This window comes from Cupressus sempervirens, chromosome 10 (assembly GCF_028749045.1).
Source record: "Cupressus sempervirens isolate cs-2001-9-10 chromosome 10, ASM2874904v1, whole genome shotgun sequence".
Taxonomy (NCBI): Eukaryota; Viridiplantae; Streptophyta; class Pinopsida; order Cupressales; family Cupressaceae; genus Cupressus; species Cupressus sempervirens.
Window position 1 is genome coordinate 525621178 of NC_143127.1, and position 21255 is coordinate 525642432.

Genomic DNA, 21255 nt, shown 5'->3' on the forward strand with positions numbered 1-21255 from the left:
TGTGGGCTTTCATGGTCCTCCAATTCTTCTCCTTGCTTTTGTTCATGTTGTTTGTCTCTTTGGACACCGTTTGGTGTTCCTGTTGTAGGTTGGCCTGTTGTTCTAGGCAATCCCTTTGACCCTTTGTGGTCTTTCGTTAGACATTAATGAATTTATCTTAGCTTATCTAGTCGTTGAGATCGAAGTTTTTAGGAAAGGGTTCAATTTTGGTAAGTATGAGCTGAAGTTTGTGATTGAATAATCTTGAATCGGTCAGTTGCATGGTGCGTGCTAATCACATTATTTACATCAAGAACAAGCTTTTGTAGAGGTTAGAAACCAGTGAGAGGTATTTCACATGCTTAAGTGAGACATGTCTTCAAAATACATGTTGTACGTGTCCAGCAGAGTTCAAGCTTCATGGTTGTAATTTAAGGTGTTTGGAATGCATAAATATTGAGGTGGTCATCTAGGAGGTATATTTATGTACCTACTACTGGAGATTACAATTTTTTTATTTTCATTATAGAGGTCAGAATATTCATATACCTCTTACAATTAATGCTCGTGATTGGACTTATTGTTGTGTGTGGGAGTCTAGAGAGTTGTTGTTTATGATATAAGGGCTTTAAACTGCCCTGAAGGGGAGCCCACACACTTTTGATATCTTATTCTTCTTGCATTTGTACCAAGTTGCAGTAAAAGGAGTGCACATCTAGGGCTTGGAGAATGGTGTTGGTGCTGGCATTACTTATGTTCGATTGAGATTCACCATTTCCACCTTACCCCTCCTTCCCGTTGCTATCTTTTCACCTTCACCAACATTTGTGAGGTCAATAGATCCATGGGCAGTAGCAAAGTGGCTGATAAGGATGGGTTCTACGCAGAACTCTTCAAGCTAGGTATCTCAATCTTAGGGTCTTTCTTCAATGTACTCTTGAATAGAGTGATCTACACAAGTTCTCCCCCCTTGGTCATGACAAATCACCATCCGATACATAAAATTGGGCCAGCTTCAAACCCCAATAGCTACAAGACCATCATGGTCAGGTGCACCATTGCCAAACTCTATGCTACCATTTTGCACATCATCCTCTTCAGGGAGCTTAACAGATGACATCACCAAACGAGGGGTCAAGCAAGGTTTAAGATAGACTTTCAAGCTATGGATCACATTCTAACTCTTTGTGGTATCATTGAGGAGACTCAAAACCACCCGATGAAAGTCTATTGTTGCTTTGTAGACTTTTGCAAAGCTTTCGATTATGTTTCTCAGTCAACTTTGTTTCATAGACTTACAAACATCAAGATCTTAGAGATGCTTATGACTAGTATGAGGCTCTATGATACTGTGGCTAGTTAGTTCAAGACTCCCCGAGGCTTCTCTGACATAATTCAAAGTATCATTAGGGTGAGGCAAAGTTGCCTTCTTTTCCCCACCTTATTTGGTTCTACATTGACAAGCTCAAGGCCTTCCTTTAGGACTCACTCCCCAAGGATGGTTGTTATCTTTACTAGGTCCTAATCTCCATTCTTTTATTTTCTAACGATGTGGCCCTCTTGGCTTCCTTAACAACCTTTAACATCTCCTAGACGATTTGGCCTCCTTTTGTTACTCGAGACAACTTACGGTTAATCTAGGTAAGACCCAGGTTATGGTTTTCAATTGTTTGAAGACCTCCCATCTACACTTCTTTCATGGCAAGGAGATTGAGGTCTCATCTACTTACACTTATTTGGGTGTCTGATTCTCAAGACCCCGTTTCAGTATGAGATCGGCCATGCAACCCCAAGTCAAGAAGAGCTTGGGTTCCCTTGCTCTACTTGAGAGACAGTGCTTTCAGCACCACGTCCAAGATGTCTCTTATGGATTCCCTGATCAAACCGATTGTTCTTTATGGCTATGTGGTTTAGGGGCCCTCCCTCTTGGCCTTTACCTAGGTTTCAGTCAAACAAGTTCAGACCCTTCTCCTTCAACACATTATCAGGTGTTACTAGAACACCCCTACTAGCGTCATTTTGGTCCAACCCTTTAAACTTGGTGCCCTCTTTGACCTGACTTGATTCCTTCACCGGCTTCAAAGGTTTGGTGACTCTATGAAGGGTCATCACAAATAATCTTACTTGGCTTATCACTCCTTGGTCGAGATTGTGGCTAGCAACTCCTCTCGTCAGTCTAGGTGTTGGTATGCCCAAGTCTTTGCTCTCTTAGAATGAGTGGGCATTCATATTGATTGTCTTCCTCCCTTCCAGTATTCATTGTATGCTCCTGCCCACTCCTTCCTACCCAGTCGAAGCAGAATGGGCACATCTGGACGAATATCTGCAGGAGGTATTAACACATGAACTGGATCAATACCTTCACAATATGACCTTTTGTACTAAGCACTACATCAAGATATAGAATGAGCTCATTATGTCGCCTTCTTATGTGGAACAACATTGAACCCATATCTTGCATACTCTTTTGGGCTCCTTTAGAGTGGGCTCTCATCTGCTTCGCATCAAGATTGACCACCAAATAGAGAGGATTGAATTTTCTAACTTTGTGACATGGGCGTTGTTGAGATTCAATTATACTTTCTATTCCATCGTCCCATCTATTACAAGATCTGTGGGTGGTTTCATTCTCTATTCAAGGATTGTTAGTCTCTTGCATCCTTTTTTAGATACACCGACCAACGTTGCCTACCACTCTACCTCCACGAGGCTACGCGTCTTCATGATCACACCTTACAGCTTCAAGCTCCCCCAAGACTTGGATCCAATCAGCTCATTACCTCCTTCACATCGGTCACCTCCATTAGAGACAACAAGCATTTGTTGGACCCTTCTACTCCAATACACACCAAATCTATGAGGCCTCGTCAAGACCCCACACCTCGACAAAAGCCATCCACTCCTAGCACTTTTTGTAGACGGACCTGGACCCCCTATGGCCTCGATGGTTACCCTTTTGTTTTGGGGTACTTCTCTATGGGTGGGTGCCCTTAGTTGTCCTCATTGTCCTCTGCTTCCAGCCCCTTGGTGGTATTCTTATTGTTATTTCTTTGTATCTCGCTCTTTCCTTGGGAACCATTTGGTGTTCCTATTGTTAGTTGTCTCTTTGTTGTAACTTTCAGTCCAATGGACCCTTTTGGTGATCTCTAGTTGGAAATTAATAGATTATCTTATCTTTTAAGATTCAAAAAATTCAGTTTACAAATAAGGCAAACCTTTACACCTTACCTCCAAATGAATGAAATTATTCATGGATTCCAATAGCCATCACAGTCTCAAAAAGCATGTGTTGAAATTCTACCTTTGTTGATACCCCTAAGACTCACCATGACTACTCTTGAACACTTATTGTGAACTTTCCCTCTACTACTTTCCTTCTCGAAAGAAGAAAGAAGGTTTCAAAAGAAACATAACTCTACCTCTTATCCTATCTGGAAATGTAGCCTGTCTTCCTGCCTTTAATATTAGACTTCATTTTTCTTAAAAAAAGATGGCATATTGTAATATTTGTAAACAATAATATAATTCCTTCTTTCTCCAACAAATATCAATGTCATGCACATGGGTACACAAATAGATGAAGAAAGAAATTTATGGAACTTGGCAATGCATTACTTCTGTTGAACAGACATGCATGGATGAGAATAAAATTGTATTAATAAGCAGGTGCAATTTTTCAAGCAACCAACGGCATAAGTTATTCCTACGGTGAAAGACTGATAATAACTTACCAAGAATAAAACTGGTAGTGTAATGATCTAGCACATATAATGCCAATGAAATTTCCCACAAACATGACAGTCGTGATATCTGAACAGATGCAGCAGTTCAGTATAACTTATCAGTTACATTATAAATGCTTAAGAACCTCTGAAACAATTTGTTAAAACCAAAGATGGCTAAACTTGCACTTGATCTTACTCATATATACTTACGTTCTGCATCTAAATTGCAAGGTATTGAATTGTCAAACCAGATTTTGACAAAAAGTTTATGCAGAAAAGTGCTACATTTTCCATCATCACATTTTAATCCTATTGCTGGAAGAATGCCTCCTTCATGTCTGCAGTTCAAACATGAAATTATGGAAATTCCTTTCAGCTTGCTTGAATAGGTCAAAAGCATTAAAGTCAATACTTAAACTAAGAAATGAAAAATAAACGAGTTTAGATGTAAACGGTCTTTCACTTTGTCTTGCTGGCATGATTCTAATGCAAGCATGGGGGCACTAACATTATCACAGATTGCAAGAACCTTAACACTCTGAATGTTAGTAATTATTGATTCGACGAAAACTGAGTACGCTCAATATTGTTTTGATCTGACAAAGTTTGTTTCAACAAGGTGCCTGCCAAGTATATGCAAGACTGCAAATCCTACTTCAAATTGAGTTTTCTATATGAACTGCATATTTGACCTAATTTGAGGATATTAGATAGATTTTAAGATAATAATAAGATCAAAGGACACATTAATTTACTCTCAAACCAATGAAGCAAATTTTGCTCCAAATTAAACGTGCTGACCTGTAATACTTTCATAAATTAGATCAAAATCATGGTAATAGAAACAACATTATTAACTGGATAAGAACTGAAATCATGAATTGCAAACACATAAAGAAGAAAGTGTACCTAATTGTTCACCAATCCTCACTAACAGCCCTTTTTCCATTCAGACTGGTGCTTGGGATACAAATTCACTCCTCAATCAGCTCACTTATTATTTTACATAGATATATAAATAACTCATTCTAGAACATCAAGCTGTTAAACAACTGCAGAGATACAAATCTGAATTCTAGAATAGATTGCTAATTGCCTATGACTGATATTACAAAAATATGAGTAAATAGCTAACCCCACCTATACTAACACAAAGGATGCCTAATTACAATTTGTTACAAAAGATTAACCCCACCTTTGCTAAGATGAAGAATGCCTAATAACTTAATTATACAAGATTTTTCTTTTAACTATACTCACTTCATTCAGTTTTTCTCCTTGGCAAATACCAAGAAGACGTCCTTCCAATTGCTCAGAAAGTTGTGCAACAACCGTAAGTCTGTAATATCCACGGAATCTTGTTTATACCTATACATTTTATTTTTATTTTGTATCATGTAAAGTTCAACTTAAGTTCTTGTCTTCTTGTCAAGTTAATATCTGTGTTTTAGAGCTTGGTATTGGTAGTCTATGTCATTCTTGTCATCTCTTGCCCATGTTTTTGCAAGGCCAGTGAACAATCTTTCAAACACATTTGCAAAGGTGGAAAATGGAGTTCAAATGATGAAAAAGCTGAAAATTAGTAAAATAAGGAAAATTTGCAGTCAATTCTAGATTGGAGCATGCCATAAAGAAGACACAGAATTTTGCATGATGTATTTATCCTTGGAAAATGGCATTAGCACACGGAGGAGTAAATTTCATTTCAAAAACACGAGTAGTGCGATTGAACATACCCAATCAAGAGAAGTTCATCAAGAGGACAGGCTTAACAAGATTCGAGGATGAAGGTCAAGTTGAGGTGAAGATCCAGGATCAAGAAATCGAAATGGAATTTGAAGAGCAAGTACAACATTATGATCAGATCCAAGTTCAGTTGGATCCATTCAACTAAATGAAGTACCCACATCATTTCAAAGAGTGCAAGATTAAGGTTAGGACATCATGACACTAGAATAGGTGCAAGTTTGTCAAACATATCAATGAGAAGTTTACAAGGTGAACTTCAAAGGATGGAAGGCTACAGGAAGATAAAGCAATTTGGGAATATGAGTCATCACAATTGTTCAAAGACTAAAAATGTTGGCTATCAAGAGATATTGATGAAGTGTACAAGTTAAGCATGCTAAGGTGGTGTCCACTCACGTTCAACCAATCGGAAAATTATAGTTGCATGTGTTAAAGAAAATCCAATCAAATCATGCAAAGTGTGCATTTGGAATCCACCTAATGTCATTACCTAACCCATTTTCTCATTGGTTCTGAAAAGTAATGTAATTTTTTTCATTGACCCACAAGGTGGTGCTTCATTGTAATTGGTAAAGCATCTAATGCTTGTAGTAGGTAGTTCTATCAGGGCTTTGTTGGCATAATCTTGACCCTTGATCTTCAATCGATCATGGCCCTTCATTTTGTTTGAACTATTACAAAAGGCAAGGGCTTCTTATTTGCAAAATTCATTAGATTAGTTTGAGCAGGAGAGACTTGGAGAGATTGTTGCAATAATACTGCCAAAATTGTTCATAATTCCTTATTGGTTTTCATGGTGGATTACTTCTATCATTTGGAGCATTGCGTGGTTACTACATTTTCTCACTTAAATTAGAATTTTCATTCATATTGAATAGAAGAAGAAGAAGAAGATGAATAGAAGATATTGTTGGTGAATTACGATGAAACTAGTGCCCATACCTTTTGATATTTGTTAATTGCAAGTATCAATGCAAGGTTAGTCTGGGTCTAATTGCAAGCATCTAACTTCAAATCAAAATGTTCATTTGGATTGCACCATAAATGGGTATTTGAGTGAATGTTCTCAATATGAAAACATTTTTGCATCCTTACAAGCAACCACCCTCCTTGGCATAGTTGACTTGGCAAAGCACAGACTGGTTAGAGTTTCACCTCCTTTGTTAATCCCAAATTTTGACCTAATTTGAAATATAGTTGTTGAGATTCACATGAAGTCAATTGGCAGTTTAATTTGTTATAATCTGGCAAAATGGTAAGATAGTTAGTCGTTATGATTTCAAAAGAAGATAACATGTTAGTTGATTGTTAATCAAAAACTCATGGAATTGAGAAGATGGTTAACCGTTATGATTAATTAAGATTAAATAATTCATTATGATAATATAATTTAACTACGGGAAATTTTCTTGCAAAAAACATGTCATGGGGGTGGAAGCATTGTCAGAAAAGAATTAGGCAGGAGCATCACCATCACTAGGTAGATGGGTAGAGGATCTAGCGACTTGAAACAAGATACATCTCTAGAACTGCATGAGTTATTTAAATAATTAATTTAATTAAAATATAAAACATATCTCAAAGGATTTTAATTTATCTTTCATCATATTATTTTAATAAGTATTTATATACGTGCATATTAATATAATATAAAAATGATTTGGCACCATTATAAATTAATAATTTAATAGAGTGATGTTTATATGTACATATAGGATTATAATAATTTTTGAATTATGATAACATTTGAATTATCATAATCTTCGAATTATAATCTTCCAACTTTATTCTTTCTTTTTAATATTCTTGTTTTTAAATCGATTAATATTTGGCAATTCAAATTGTCTTTCCAACTTCTCTTCAACTCCTTATTCTTTTCCCTCTTTATTTCTTTCTCATATATTTTGTATTTGTGATGCATTCGTATGGCCATCTTGATAACCGCAGGAAGTCGTAGAGCCTAGGCCGGGCCATTTAATAAGAAACTCATTGATCGTTTTTTATATAACTTTATTTTGCTTCTATTGGCAATCCCATAACTGTTCTTGGTACTGCATTACATTCTTATACTTGCGTCTGGGTTTGGACGGCTTGTATGTGAGCTGCGGTTGTCATTACTCATTTATGTGGCAGCATTTGGGTCTATATTTATCTATCGGGATTCTTAAAGGCAGCTTCTCCACACAAAGGAAGGGCTGCGAGCTGTAAACAAGCCCCTGTGTCCTATGGAATATGGCCTGCGATCAAGATTGTGGGGCCAACATTCAAGACAACTTACCTACAATTTGTTCTTAGAGGTTTGTGAGGGGCTTGCCAAAGGTAGTTTTAAGTTCTTAACAATATGAAATTGCCACTTTTGTTAAACTATAGCTTGAGCTTATTTGTTATAAAATTTGGGCTTGGTCTTTATTTGAGATGAATTCTATGTAATGAAAATTGCCACTTTTGTTAGACTATAGCTTGAGCTTATTTGTTATTAAATTTGGGCTTGGTCTTTATTTGAGATGAATTCTATGTAGTGAACTTTTACATGTATTAAATCCTTTGAATAGGATTATTTGAGAATAATTGTGCAGTCTCCACGTGAATTGCACGGAAATATTTATGATACATAAACCCATAAGTTATCGGTTCGGGTATGGGTATGGGCTAAGTCATAGGATATGTCGAATTTTCTCCATGAGATTTGGATTTCAGCAATTTTTACCCTTTTCAAACTTCATCTGAGGATATTTAATATATTTATGTTATTTGATTTAATATTATTAAATTTAAAAATGATATTGAGTTATTTAGTTAAATCATTTAGCAATATTAAGCTATTTTGACAATTTTGTAGATATATTATTGATATTTAGAAGTACATAAATTCCTTAGTCTTAGCTTTACAAGGAGCTGATAACATGAAATTTGTTTAGTATCAAAAAACATGAGACTGTCTTAGTTATATGAAGGATGGAAAACCATAATGAAACCTAGGAGATAAGGATCCTGTCAGTTAAATTTACTTTCTTTTCTTTTTATATAATTAGTAGAAGTATGAATGATGGCATTATGATCAAGCACCGAGGAATTCACCAGCAAGAACACCATCAATGGTGGAGTTAATCTACAAGAACGCAGAAGGGGAATCAATTACGATTTAATAAATTAATTAAACATTCAATTTTGAAATCTTTAAAGAACATAATTATGTAATCACAGAATGTGAAATGCTGGATGTGTGTAATCTTCTTGAATAATTGATAGAGTCGTCTACTCTAAGAATTTCGAATACTTGGGACTCACCTGGCTGTGTAGCCAAGGAGATGGGTGATGAGGTGAGAGAAAGGAATCATCACTAACATGAATCAGTATCAGTTATGACAGAACGACGTTTATCATTTTTTATATGAATTAATTAATAACTCATGCAAGAATTGTGATCTCCTGTTGCCAAGTTGTATGTTAAAATACCAAGATGCCTAGTGGATGGCAAGATGACCCCTGTCTGTTCCAGGTAGGGAGGGCCTTTCTCCTTAGAGATCGTGTGGGGATAAGATTTGGTCCGAGGTTGGGTGGTTAAGCCCCTGACAATGTTTCATCTCTCCATAAGTTACTGGATGCACATCAGACAAAGATAAGTTGTACATTCAATTGATTGTCGAAAACAGGTATTATCACTTTTACGATTAATATGCAAGAAGGTAAGATTAATTGAGTTTATTTCATTGTTACGCCTAGATGCAATAGATAGATTTATGGGTTGTTTTTCATTTATATGAATATTGGATATAAGCATATTTCTAATCTTGAATTCCTGCAGCAGTTAAGTAATTAGATGGAAAGGAATTGGAAGCCCTTATTGATTGAGTGATAGCTGGAACCCTAAATGATACCGCAGTATCAAAAGCCCTAATTGAATCCATGGAATCGGAAGCCCTATTTGAATCAGTGGTATCGAAAGCCCTATTGAATTAGTGGTATCAGAAGCCCTATTTGAATCAGGTATAGCGGAAGTCCTAATTGAATCAATGGTAGCGGAAGCCCTAAGTGATATAGCGGTATCAGAAGCCCAAAATGAACCAATGGTAAACGATGCCCTAATTGATACAGTGGTATGTGATGGCCTAATTTTAAATATAGTGGTATTTAATTGTAATCATCATTTGATTTTGAGATAGCGGTTTTTAGATGATAGTCGTCATTTGAAATTGTTAGTGTATTTGTGAACTAACCTGGGTGGTTGTAGAAGCATCCCTAGTTTGATTTCGATCTCAATTTTTCGAGGTATGTGGTTTTCAATTTCTGTAGTAATTTCATTTGATGGTATTTCAAGTTTTTAGTTAAAAAAAATTGTCTAACTGATTTTAACAATAAATCTTATTCACATGAACGTGAATGATATAACTGTCTTCCTATGAAACGAAGTAATAACTGTATTCTTTGAGTACGTTAGATGTTAATTTAGACTCGAGAAAACTGGATGTTACATCATCATCAATGACCTCTTGCATTGTAGAGTTCAATTAGATTCATACAACCTTCATCCTATTTGCATTTTGTTTGGTTAGAACTAGTTGATGAGCTTGCATTGCCAAATCATTCATGTTTGCAAAGTTGAAGCCCATTGGATGAAAATGGACAACATAGGCGCACAGTGATTACCAGCAAATCACATCAAAGAAGGAAACTTGGGATTGTCTCATTTGATCATACAATCCATATACATTGTTTAGTATATGAACTTCCTTATTCAAGAGAGGATTTAATAATTGATTTTTCATCCTAGGATACTAACCGTTTCATCCTGCATGTTGAAGTGGTCACAAAACTTGCATCAACACTAAGGACAACGACCTTGGTGCACTCCCAGTAGGGGAGTGTAGTTTTTAGAGAGTGACTTAGGACCTAGATGCTCCTTACGATCCAAGTCTTTGGCCAGAGCATTACCTATTTTCCATTGATGCCTAAGCCATACGATTAGATGATATCCTAAATAGATGGATGCCTAACCCATATGGTTAGATGCTTATCCAAATGGATAGATGCCTATCCTATTTCAATAGAAGTACCTGAATAAACAATTGAGTTAAACATGTATGGAATGTAGTTCCTTACAACAACTGCTTGGAATGTTATGCAACAAGCGTAAATTATTGGATCTTAGTTTGGGATGCACTCAATTTGAAACAATAATGTTATAGAAAGCTTGTTTAAATTGTTGCTCAACCAAGTGGTTGCAGAAAAATGGTTGTTTTGGACAATTTGGCAGCTATCTTGCACAGAACCATTACCTTTTACAGCTTAGCAGCAAGTTTATTAGCATCTACATTTCTAGAACCCCAAAAAAGCGGGCATTTCAGCTAGTAACCATATATAACTTTCACTTTTTTGAAGTTGGTTTTGAAGTGTGTCGTCGTATAATATTATTTTTCAGGAACCAGCAGTGTGTTCCAAGTTAAAATCAAGTCAATCTTCATGACCTATTTTCCATGAGGGTGGTTATCTGTTTAAATAGTTTTCTAAGCAGTAGTTGATGCTAATGAGGTGAAGCAGTGGACTGAAGTTAGAGAAATGAATGGTTCCCTGGGCAGAATATTTTCGAACATTTTGCCAGATGCATCAGAAAGCTAAGCAGGTCCTGATTATGGATCCCAGAGTCACAACACTTAGCCTTCAACTTCAGTTGTTAAACCTTTAGAAAGTATCACACCTTATGAAACACTCTTTGCAAATTGTCACTATCTGACTGCCACTATCTAAACCATAGATTAAAATCTCTCCAAGAAGTGGCTGATATCTCTACTTCTCACAAGAACTTTTCCAAAACGAAAAAACTTAAGGTTTTCTGCTGACAAATTCAAGTCGAGAAGACCTCAAATTCTCACCGATAGGTTGGCCACTTCTCTGTGATAAATCGTGAATTTCTCGCAATAACTTGACTACTTCTCTTGGGCGACACCAGTAAAATTGGGACACCCAGCAACTCGCCCATTCATTATTTGTTTTGTGATCTTGAGTGTTTGGAGGAGAGAAGGGTTTCAGCAGAGAGAAATAGTTTTTGACAGCCTTGTAGATAGATCACAAGTGGATTCGAGGCAGATTTCAGATTCACAAGTAAGTTTTCTAAATTCTTTTTCTTTTTATTGGGAAGAGGAATATATAGATTAATTTCATATTTTACTTGACATTTGTATTTGCTTATCTTTTTATAAAGACAATTTTCTATTTCTATTTTGCTTTAGAGTTCAGAGTCTCTAAATATGGCTGTCAGCCATCGACATTCCACATGAGGAGGCAAATTAGTTACATATTGCATTTATATATATCTAGATCTGCTTGTTTGGCTTGTTCACTCATTTACTGACTCATAGATGCATATCCTTATTGAATTTTGCAAAAAAATGCATTTCTAATTAAATTGATGTCATTTTTTAAATTCCAGATATTTTCCCAAGAAGTTGCCAATTTATCTCCAATATTTGCCGAGATCTTTATTTTTTGCCTAGCCGATAAGTAGCAAAGAACGAGATTTTGAACTATGATCTAAACAATTCAAGCTTGTGAAAAGTGAGTTCCTATCAACAACAATAACTACTTACAAAGATGGGTTACACAGACGGGCTCAAAAGTTCATGGCTGATTTTTCATCTATCATACCATCAAAAAGTTCAATTATTTGAGTGTTAAGAAAAATTGCAATACGAAAAATTCATAATGTGGATCAGGCTTTAGACTCGTGAGCGAAATTTGCAGTATAGAATTAATCAGTCCGGTAGAGCTCCTAAGCACATTACCTGCACCATTTGCACCTAGCAAAGACAAAAAGGAGGAGGAGATGGGCAACCAGCAAAGCAATAGCAAATTCTTTTGATACAAAAATCGATTCAGGGACAAATTTGAAATTGACAGACCTGCAAAAAGGACATTCAGACAACACATAAGTTTCAAAAGCATTATCAGCATAAAATAGGAAAGGACTTGCAAGGCTCTGATAGTATTTGAGATGAAAATGACAATTTTCTCCATAAATACTTATCAAATGAATTTATGGCAGAAAGAAGAAAGAAACTAGCTTAATATCCATGGATGACCAGAAGCAGTAAATGAGATTGAAAAGTTAAACCAGGTAAAGTAAAGCAAGCAAGTGAACAGACATCTGTAATTAAGTTCAGAAAAAAAATGCACACAAAAAAAAATTACTTTTGATAAATTTTGAATATTTTATCAAAAAGGAAAAAAGGTTGTGACATAAGACTCAGTCCCTATTAGCTAACATTAAGATGCACAGTTATGCCAAGATATAACAAACATCAATAGAATATTTAGAATTGCAAGAAGAAAAGCGTAGCTTATAAGAAATATACATATTCATATCGTCATGATTTCCAAGATAGCTTAAATTTTTTTTTAAAGTAATTTCTACCATTGAATTTTTGTGTACTTCGCACAACACAGCCAGAAAATGAGATTCACATTGCAATCAGATTTTGGTTCTACAAAAGCAGCAACTCTTTCACTTGGAGTATCCATTGAAAAAATAGTATGAACACTCGTAAGAATTCCTTCTCCACTACTAACACTACCAGGATTTACAAAATAAGAAATCTGACTTTTGTAGGCTTGTGTATTCTGGGCATTACCTTCATGAGCCTTTACCAGTTGGTCATAGTGATGAGAAGTTTTATAGCCTCTTTTATACCAAGAAGAAAGTCGAAATTTTGGTTGGGGTACAGTAAATGTTATTTTATTTGAGAGATTGTTAGAATAATTTAATTCCATCTTGCTCCTACCAAATACAATTACCACTATAGCATGACATTTTCCTCGTATATGAGCACTACTGTTATTTTCCTCTGACTTCTATATCATTGGATACATCAGTAACAATGTATACCATGTGCTCCATACCCTTTTCAATGGGATTTTTAGGGGCATTTTCAATGTTTTCCAGATCCATAGGTAACCTGCAGGGAGGATGAGATGGATTAAAAGCAATCGAAGCATTGCACTTTCCTATATAAGTATGATGGGAATTGCCAAGAGGGGGAAGAGTAGGCAAACCAGAACTGATCAGAGTGGTTTGCCTATTGGATGAAAAATGAGAAGAGAAGTAAGCGAGTGCATTCTGAAGCCAGAATATCTCATAGTGGAAAAGAACAACGAAGTGTCAGCTTACAAGACATGTTAAATATGCAAAAACTTATATATTCTACATTTTAGAGGCTTCATTCTTTCTTACTTGATCTTCACTTGAATGATTTTAGGAAGGCCCTGCAGCTTGTGATACTTTTCCACCCTTTTGTGTCTCTTTGTGTTTGTTGCCTTGAGAGGAGATCGGTACATGCATTACAGAGCTGATAGAGTATTCAGTTTTTGAGACATCTCAAAATCATGATTTATTTGTCTGTTTCCAAATTGTTGGCTTATGGATCAACAGAAATGTCAAAAAGCATTGTGAGTTTTATGGTTTCCGATCATATTCAGGATGTGTTAAATTGCATTCCACACAAAGCTGTATAATAAATTAAGAGAGGGCAATCTGGATGCTTTTACCACATGGCAAGAAGTTCAATCATATTGTCAGTTTGATAGCTAATCAGTGATGATAGGAAACCCATTGTTGACCCTGAGTTGTACATGATTCCTCCAAATCATGGAAAACCTGGTTTTCATCTTGCTACTTCATGTAAATTTAATTTATAAAAAGCCCCCTTTAAAGGCTGTCTATCTTCCTAGCATTGAATGATGAGCATTTGAATGTTTAATGAAAGAGAATAATCCAAATGTGGAGCACTTGTCAAATTTCTCGATTGGCTTATAGTGGATGAATTTTGGGTATAAGAAGAATGGTGTAATTGCTTCTTTTTTCAGGTAGTCAGTCTCAGCAGACTTCTACTTATTCAAGGGCAAGGAGATTGAGATTGCTTTTTTCCTCAACATATTTGGGGGTCAAGTTCTTTGGCCTTCACTTCAGAATGAGACAGGCAGTTCAGCCTCATATCAACAACGGTTATGGCTCTTTGGTCCTTGCTGAGATACAGTGATTCAGACGTCACCGCCTAGAAACCATGTCCAAGTTGTCTCTTTTGGACACTTCGATTAAACTGACTATTCTCTATGGGTCTGTTGTTTGGGGGAGGACTTTACTGGAGTCAGACTGGGCTTCAGTGGAGTGGGTACAAACTCTTTTCCTTCGGCATATCATCAGATGTAGATAGTGCACCACTATTGTCCTTGTTGAGTTCAGAGCCCATCCTTTTAAAGTTGGTACTATCTTTGATCTGGTTTAGTTCTTACATCGCCTATGGTGCTTTGCAAATCTTCTAAGGGAGGTCACAAATACACATACCTAGCCTATTGCTCCTCAGAGGCTATTGCACAAATTGGTTCCAATGGGTGGGCTCGTTGTTGGTTCACTCAAGCCTCGCTCAACTCTTCTGGGTCCGATCGATATCAATCACCTTCCCCCTTTCCAATATTCCCTAGATACCCAATCTCATCTTTTGCCACCCAGGAAACAACTTAACGTACATATCAAGATGGACATTCAAAGGCAATATATTCTCACTATTTGGGTAAGTCCCCCTTGCAGGGATGGGGTTGTTGTCCAAGCATGGCATTCTATGTGGAGCATTTTCTTGAGTTACAGAACACAATCCTTGTTAGCCCCTCGTATCTATCGCATGGCTGGTTTCATGCACTTTGTATCTCTCTTGGTTCATTTAGAGTTAACTTATATAGGCTCCACATTTGGCACAACCACCATTTGGCTAGGGAGGATAGGATCTGCCAGCTTTATGACCTCGGGGAGGCTGAGACAAAGACTCGCTTCATTTTTCACAGCCCCATATTTAGAAACAATCATTGATTTATAATACATAAGCCTTAATTCCTTACTCCTCTCTTAATCACTAACCCTATGATGGATGGTAGAATTCTTGTGACCAAGGTGCAAAAACAGTCTACACATGAGCTCTGATAAGGTTTCCACCCATGTTAAGACTCTTCAAACATGTGACTAGCTTGCTCAGAGACTCCCCTCACAAACTCCCAATCCTCTTGGTCATATTAGCAAGTAGTCAAGGAATTAGCTAAGTTTATATTACTAATTATAAATCAGATTTACATGAATTATTATTCATTTAAGTTAGATCAATGACTCATAATATATTTGACAATTAACATATATAATCCCCATTTCCTTACTTCACTTCTAATAACTAGCCCTAAGCAAATGGTTAAACTACTATGACCATGGTGCAAAAACAATCTACAAATAGGCTCCCTCAAGGATTTTACCTATTTTGGAACCCTCTTGAAATGCAACCGAATTACTCTGCCACTCCCTTCACAAACTCCATATCCTCTTAATAATATTAGTGAGTGATTAAAGAATTGGCCAAGTAAGCATTAAAATCTTCTATAAATGTGTATGTGTGTGTGATACGAACAATGTATAATTCTGATTTCATTATTATTAACATTAATAATTAATATATATACATATAATAATGCTCATATTCTAAATTTATTAGATCTTCCAGCTATATATTTCAATTATATATTCCCTATATGATTCAAGTATATAATATGTATAAGCCTATTATTATTATATATTTTTTCTTAATATATATCACTTAATTTATTAACTAACGTCATAATATATATATATATATATATTATAAACTCTTGTTCCATACTTATTACTCCCATGAAGAATATCCAAATATATATTCTTCTCCTAATTCCCTTTGTGAATAATTTCAATCCATATTAAATATCAATGAGATCTAATGGTTGCATCTTATTAGAAAGAGACATAATTTTGTCAACAACTAATTAATCTATCTTTAAATGCCACTCTCTCTTGATGTATGTGCTTCTCTTCTTTTGCTCTTCACTTCAAAATGAATTTATAAACTCCTTTTTATATCTCATGTTTGAGGGCGTCACAACTTTCCATTTCATGTCTTTTGACCATTCATTAAACTTAATTATATTTTAATTTATTTATTTTATATTTTAATTTAATTCTCTTATATTTAAATTTAGATTTTATTTTTTCAAATTTTAATTGTCATTTATTATTATATATTATTTTAGAAAGGGAATATACTTTCTACAACTTTGTCTCCTGTAATTTATTTATTTATTTCTTCATCTTATATTTATTTTTTAAATTTTATTATTCAGTATTATTATTTATTATCAAATTTTATTTAGCAGACGAAACATTGCAGATTTGGATGATAATTTTGCTGAATATTGACGAAGTTGATGTGGTGGGTTCCTATGAAACATTGCACCATTTCTCAAACTGCCAATGTCATCTCTAGGCCTATTACTTCTATTAAAAACAGACGGGTCGAAAGTCAGAAGTAAAGAAGTATACCGAAGGTCATGATGTAGTTGATGATAGCACCCAATGGATGATGGATGCCCTCCTCGGTAGAAGAAAGAGGAAGGAGCTTGGTAAAAGGGTTCATTGAGGAGTTCTGAAGTGGTGACTAATTGTTCAGTTGAGTCACAACTGTATTATTCTTATTTCACTTTCTTTGCTGTGTACTTTTAAGTTTTTGAGCTCTCTTTAGGTTTCTTCAGCTAGAACAATATTCCTTGTGCTTCACATTGCTTGGGATAAAGCAATCGTCTATTTTTCTTTTTTGTTATATCAGGAGTGGGCCCAATCCCACAATTTACCTACCAAAAAATTAAAAAAATTAATTTATTTTTGAACTTACCATCTTAATATATATTATTTTAGAATTTGATATTATAATTGTGTGAATTTATCTATATTATTTATCAACTATCAAAAGTATATTTAGTTTTACAATTCTGTATATTTCTTTAAATATATATACACACACATGAACACAAACATACCCAAACCCCAAAAAAATTGTGTGTGCCCATATACTGGGTTTTCGTACTAAAACCAGGAAATTAGCATATTTTAAATAAACAAACCAAACAAATCCTTAAAAGTTTAAATTAGTCCAACGAATAATGAATCTCAAATGCAATAACCTCAATTTTAGTGAAATAAAAATATTGATACATACTACTAAGAAAAATCGCAGCAAGAAATCTTATTGGAATGAAGAAATAAATACCTTTTGAAATCCATCAATTAGTCATATTGTTTAAGAAATTGAAATTCACTTAAGGACATTGGGTGACTACAATTAATTTTATTTTCAAGTGTTCATTTGCTGTCTAAACAAAATCCAAATGGAATAAGTCATGAAACATGCATATTATACAGGAGTTTTGTATTGGTTGTCATTATTTTGTCCTATATTCTGCTATTTTCGTTGTTGGTGCTATATTTGAATGCCTCATTGTGGGTTTACATTTTTCTGATCTTTAACTGTTTGGGCAATTCAAAACCAATTTTACCTATCTTATAAAAAACATGCATATTATAGGCCCGCTCATGGGCAGTTTGGGGTTGATTTCTCTATTAGCATCAAGACCAAGCAAGCAACTTTCGGAAAGGTCACCACCGGACCCCAGTAGGATAAAGGTAAATTTTGACAGAGCATCTAAAGGCAACTCAGGACCATCTGGGTGTCATTGCTATATCCGAGGATGGCAGCATTTTGGCATTCAATGCCAAAAGGGTGGCAAACGGCACAATAATCAAGCTGAATGCTTGGCGGCGGTGGATGCGGTTATGCTAGGAATTAGCCTTGGGACCCAAAAACTGCACCTAGAAGGCATCTCCCAAATAGTGGTCAATGGCATTGCTAAGGGAAAATTGGAGGCTCAATACCAAGATAAATTCATTCAGCAGATAATGACATTACTTGAGAGCTTTGATGAGTTCAAAATCACACGTGTATAGAGAAGCCAACTCATTAGCTGACAAACACTCAAACATGGGGGTGGCAAGAGTCCCATATGAAAATTGTGAAATCATGGAAGATTTTAGTACCATCCCCCCACACGAATTAGATTTATGATCGAGTAGGGTGAGGGGTACCAGTACCACCCCCAATTGTCTCCATAATGAATTCCAATGAATGTCACTGGTGCAAACATCATGAGGTGGCAAATGTGCCTAGTCTCGAGGATGGGGGCACTCATTGGGGAACTCCCTTTATGGAAATAGAGGCGGAGTATATGGTCCTTTCAGGCTCGTGAAAGGGGATTAGTACGAAGAAGTGTGTAAACCAGGTGTTTTTAGCTCAATCCAAGGAAGCTTCTAGTGATGGGAAGCATTAATTATTCCACATTGTGGCTTGAAGTTGGCACGATCAACTGGTAACCTAAGCTCTTCTTTGTAGACCAATGATGGAGACAAACTTCTCTCTTTCTACGACTAACCAAATACCACCTTTTGATGGCAGCATTTCAGTGAAGCGACTTCAAAATGCTTTCAACCCTAATGATGAATCTTTTTGGGATGCCATCACCATGATGTTTGGAGAAGCTTTCATGACCAACGATTGGAAGCCTTGCACGAACTTGGACATCTCCTCCATGTTCGTTGCTTTGGCTCTTATGGTGGTGGACTCGAAGTATGAAGCCAAACATGTTCGAAGAAGTTGTAGAACCGAAGTGGGGTGGTGGTATAGATGACATCCTCCAGAGGGTCGACCTTGGTGTTAGGTTGCGTATGGGGGTTCATCCCTGGACAATGTTTGGCTTGGGTGAAGGGGACTTGCAACCCCCTTTGATCTAGTCAATGGTGGCCCCACCAATGGTACACATGCCACTAGTTCGATGGGGATGGTGTAAGTTGCTCCAGCTTCTTCGGTCTGTTGATTTGGCTCGACCCCTTGGTGAGCCAAGCTTCAGGATAAGGAAAATCGTGCCAATCTGTTCCACAACACCTTGATATGGATTTGACCACCCTTTGATTCATCCTCTGTTGCCTATGACACAAAGGCCAAAAGGTGTATGATCGCAGAAACTCCTACAGTGACTTCAAGGAGGGTCACTTATGGCATGGATATCTCTCTGTTGGAGCATCATTAAAAACCCTCAAGCAACATAGTTGCCATTGGAAGCAAGAAGAGGAAGATGTCGCGCCAGGCCATGGAGATCCCCAGTCTCACTCGGGAAGACGATTTAAATGGTTCAAAGAATGACTGGGCATTGGCACAGGCAAGATTTTTTTGATTCTCGTTGCATTGGATTTGGTCAAGATCACATTTTGGTGCCTCTGTGATCCTGCGAAGTCTTCTAGATTCATGTTGTAGTTTGGTCACCTTTTGGATTTCTCGCTTGTTTTGAATTTTCGGATGTATTATGCCTAGGTGGCATCCTAATGTATTGGGTTAGGGCTTTGACTGTGCAATCAGCTTATGTGTCATGCCTAGGTGGAATTCTATGTAACATTTTTCCATATAAATATAACACTACGAATTATTGATCAAAAAAAAAAACATGTATATTATAGTAAATATCAATTATAAGGATTATTTCCCTATTTTGTAATGATTGCAAGTCATTCATGAGCATAAGTTTTCCTATTTCTTCTATGTTTCTTCGCAATGTGCTTGTATTTTCTTGATTTCATGACTCCACATTCACTTGAAAACATCACTAATATGGAAATGGCAAACAAACCAACAGTTAGATTAAATTTGTAGGCAAAATACCTTAAGTTCTGAAAAAAACAATAATCTCTACAATAAAATAAATTGAAAACTTGAATTTTCCAATATGCCTCCGTGAGGAAGAGACTACAAATATATAGGCATAAATATACCCAAACTAAAGGATCTAGAAGTATTTTCCAACTCTCAACATGAGATGCAGAACAATATCTCAAATTAACAAATACAATCATCATATGGTAGCTCATCTTAACATCATAAGAACCAATAAACTAACATTTTACTAAACTATCAACTTTTACTTTTTAATATTTGCATAGGATTAATACTAATAGAAGAAATACCATTCCAATAACTTGTATATATCTTGTACATAACCTGTGAATCCTCATCATTTCTCTCAACAATATCAGCATTGGACTCCAATGCTCACAAAAGTTAAGGAAACTCCTAAGATAGTTGATGCTAAGAAATCCAAAGAATATGATGTGGAAGATGACCTTGTTTGCCAACAAAGTAGGAAGTGGTGGAATGATTGCGTGCCTAATGAGACTTTATTAGAAACTCTATCAGAATCAAGTGGAAGCTGAATATTAGGAATAACATCTGTAGGGTGGTTGGCAGGAGGCTTAGATTCTAGTGTTGACACATTGGAGTGCTTGAAAAGATCAACATTAACAACATCATGTATGCCCAACTAAGTTGAAAGGTCAAGTCGAAAAGCATTTTAAGACTCCTCGAAGAATAGTCTAAGGCCCATAACAGTGGCTTAACCTTGCACTAGAAATGATATTTGTCCAAGTATAGAAAAGCTTTATCCCCAACTTGAAAAGTATGAGAGATACGATGGCGATCCCCAAGTTTTTTTTTCTTTTATAGACTCTTCTAAAGAATCTAACAACTTTGGAGTGCAGATTCGACAAATGTTGAACAAAGGTTTGGGCCTTATCTTGCTCTTTCTGAACATGCACAGTAGTTGTTGATGGCAGAGATAAAGGCAACTCATATGGAGCCAAAGGCCAAAAACCAAGGCATACCTCAAAAGATGTGTGACATGTAGATGAGTGAACTACTCGATTGTAGGCATGCTATATGTAGGTTAGAGTCGAATCCCGCTTGGTAGGATAACTCTGGTGTGAAATCCTCAATAAGTATTCAATTCACAACTTCAGTCTGAAATCCTCAATAAGTATTCAAATCACAACTTCAGTCTAACCATCTAACTGAGGAAGGGAGGCAGTGGAAAA

General features: G+C 36.1%; 1 protein-coding gene across 2 annotated transcripts in view; it reads right to left on the reverse strand.

Moving 5' to 3' along the window:
- Positions 1 to 21255, reverse strand: part of ALG3 (asparagine-linked glycosylation 3) — a 178727-nt gene that overhangs the window by 35179 nt on the left and 122293 nt on the right. For both annotated transcript variants that reach the window (XM_089806855.1, XM_089806856.1), the window contains exons 9-11: positions 12233 to 12349; positions 3915 to 4042; positions 3711 to 3789 (exon numbers count right to left, since the gene is read on the reverse strand). In XM_089806855.1, the coding sequence (XP_089662981.1) occupies positions 3711 to 3789; positions 3915 to 4042; positions 12233 to 12349 (324 nt within the window). The remainder of the gene's footprint in view (positions 1 to 3710; positions 3790 to 3914; positions 4043 to 12232; positions 12350 to 21255) is intronic.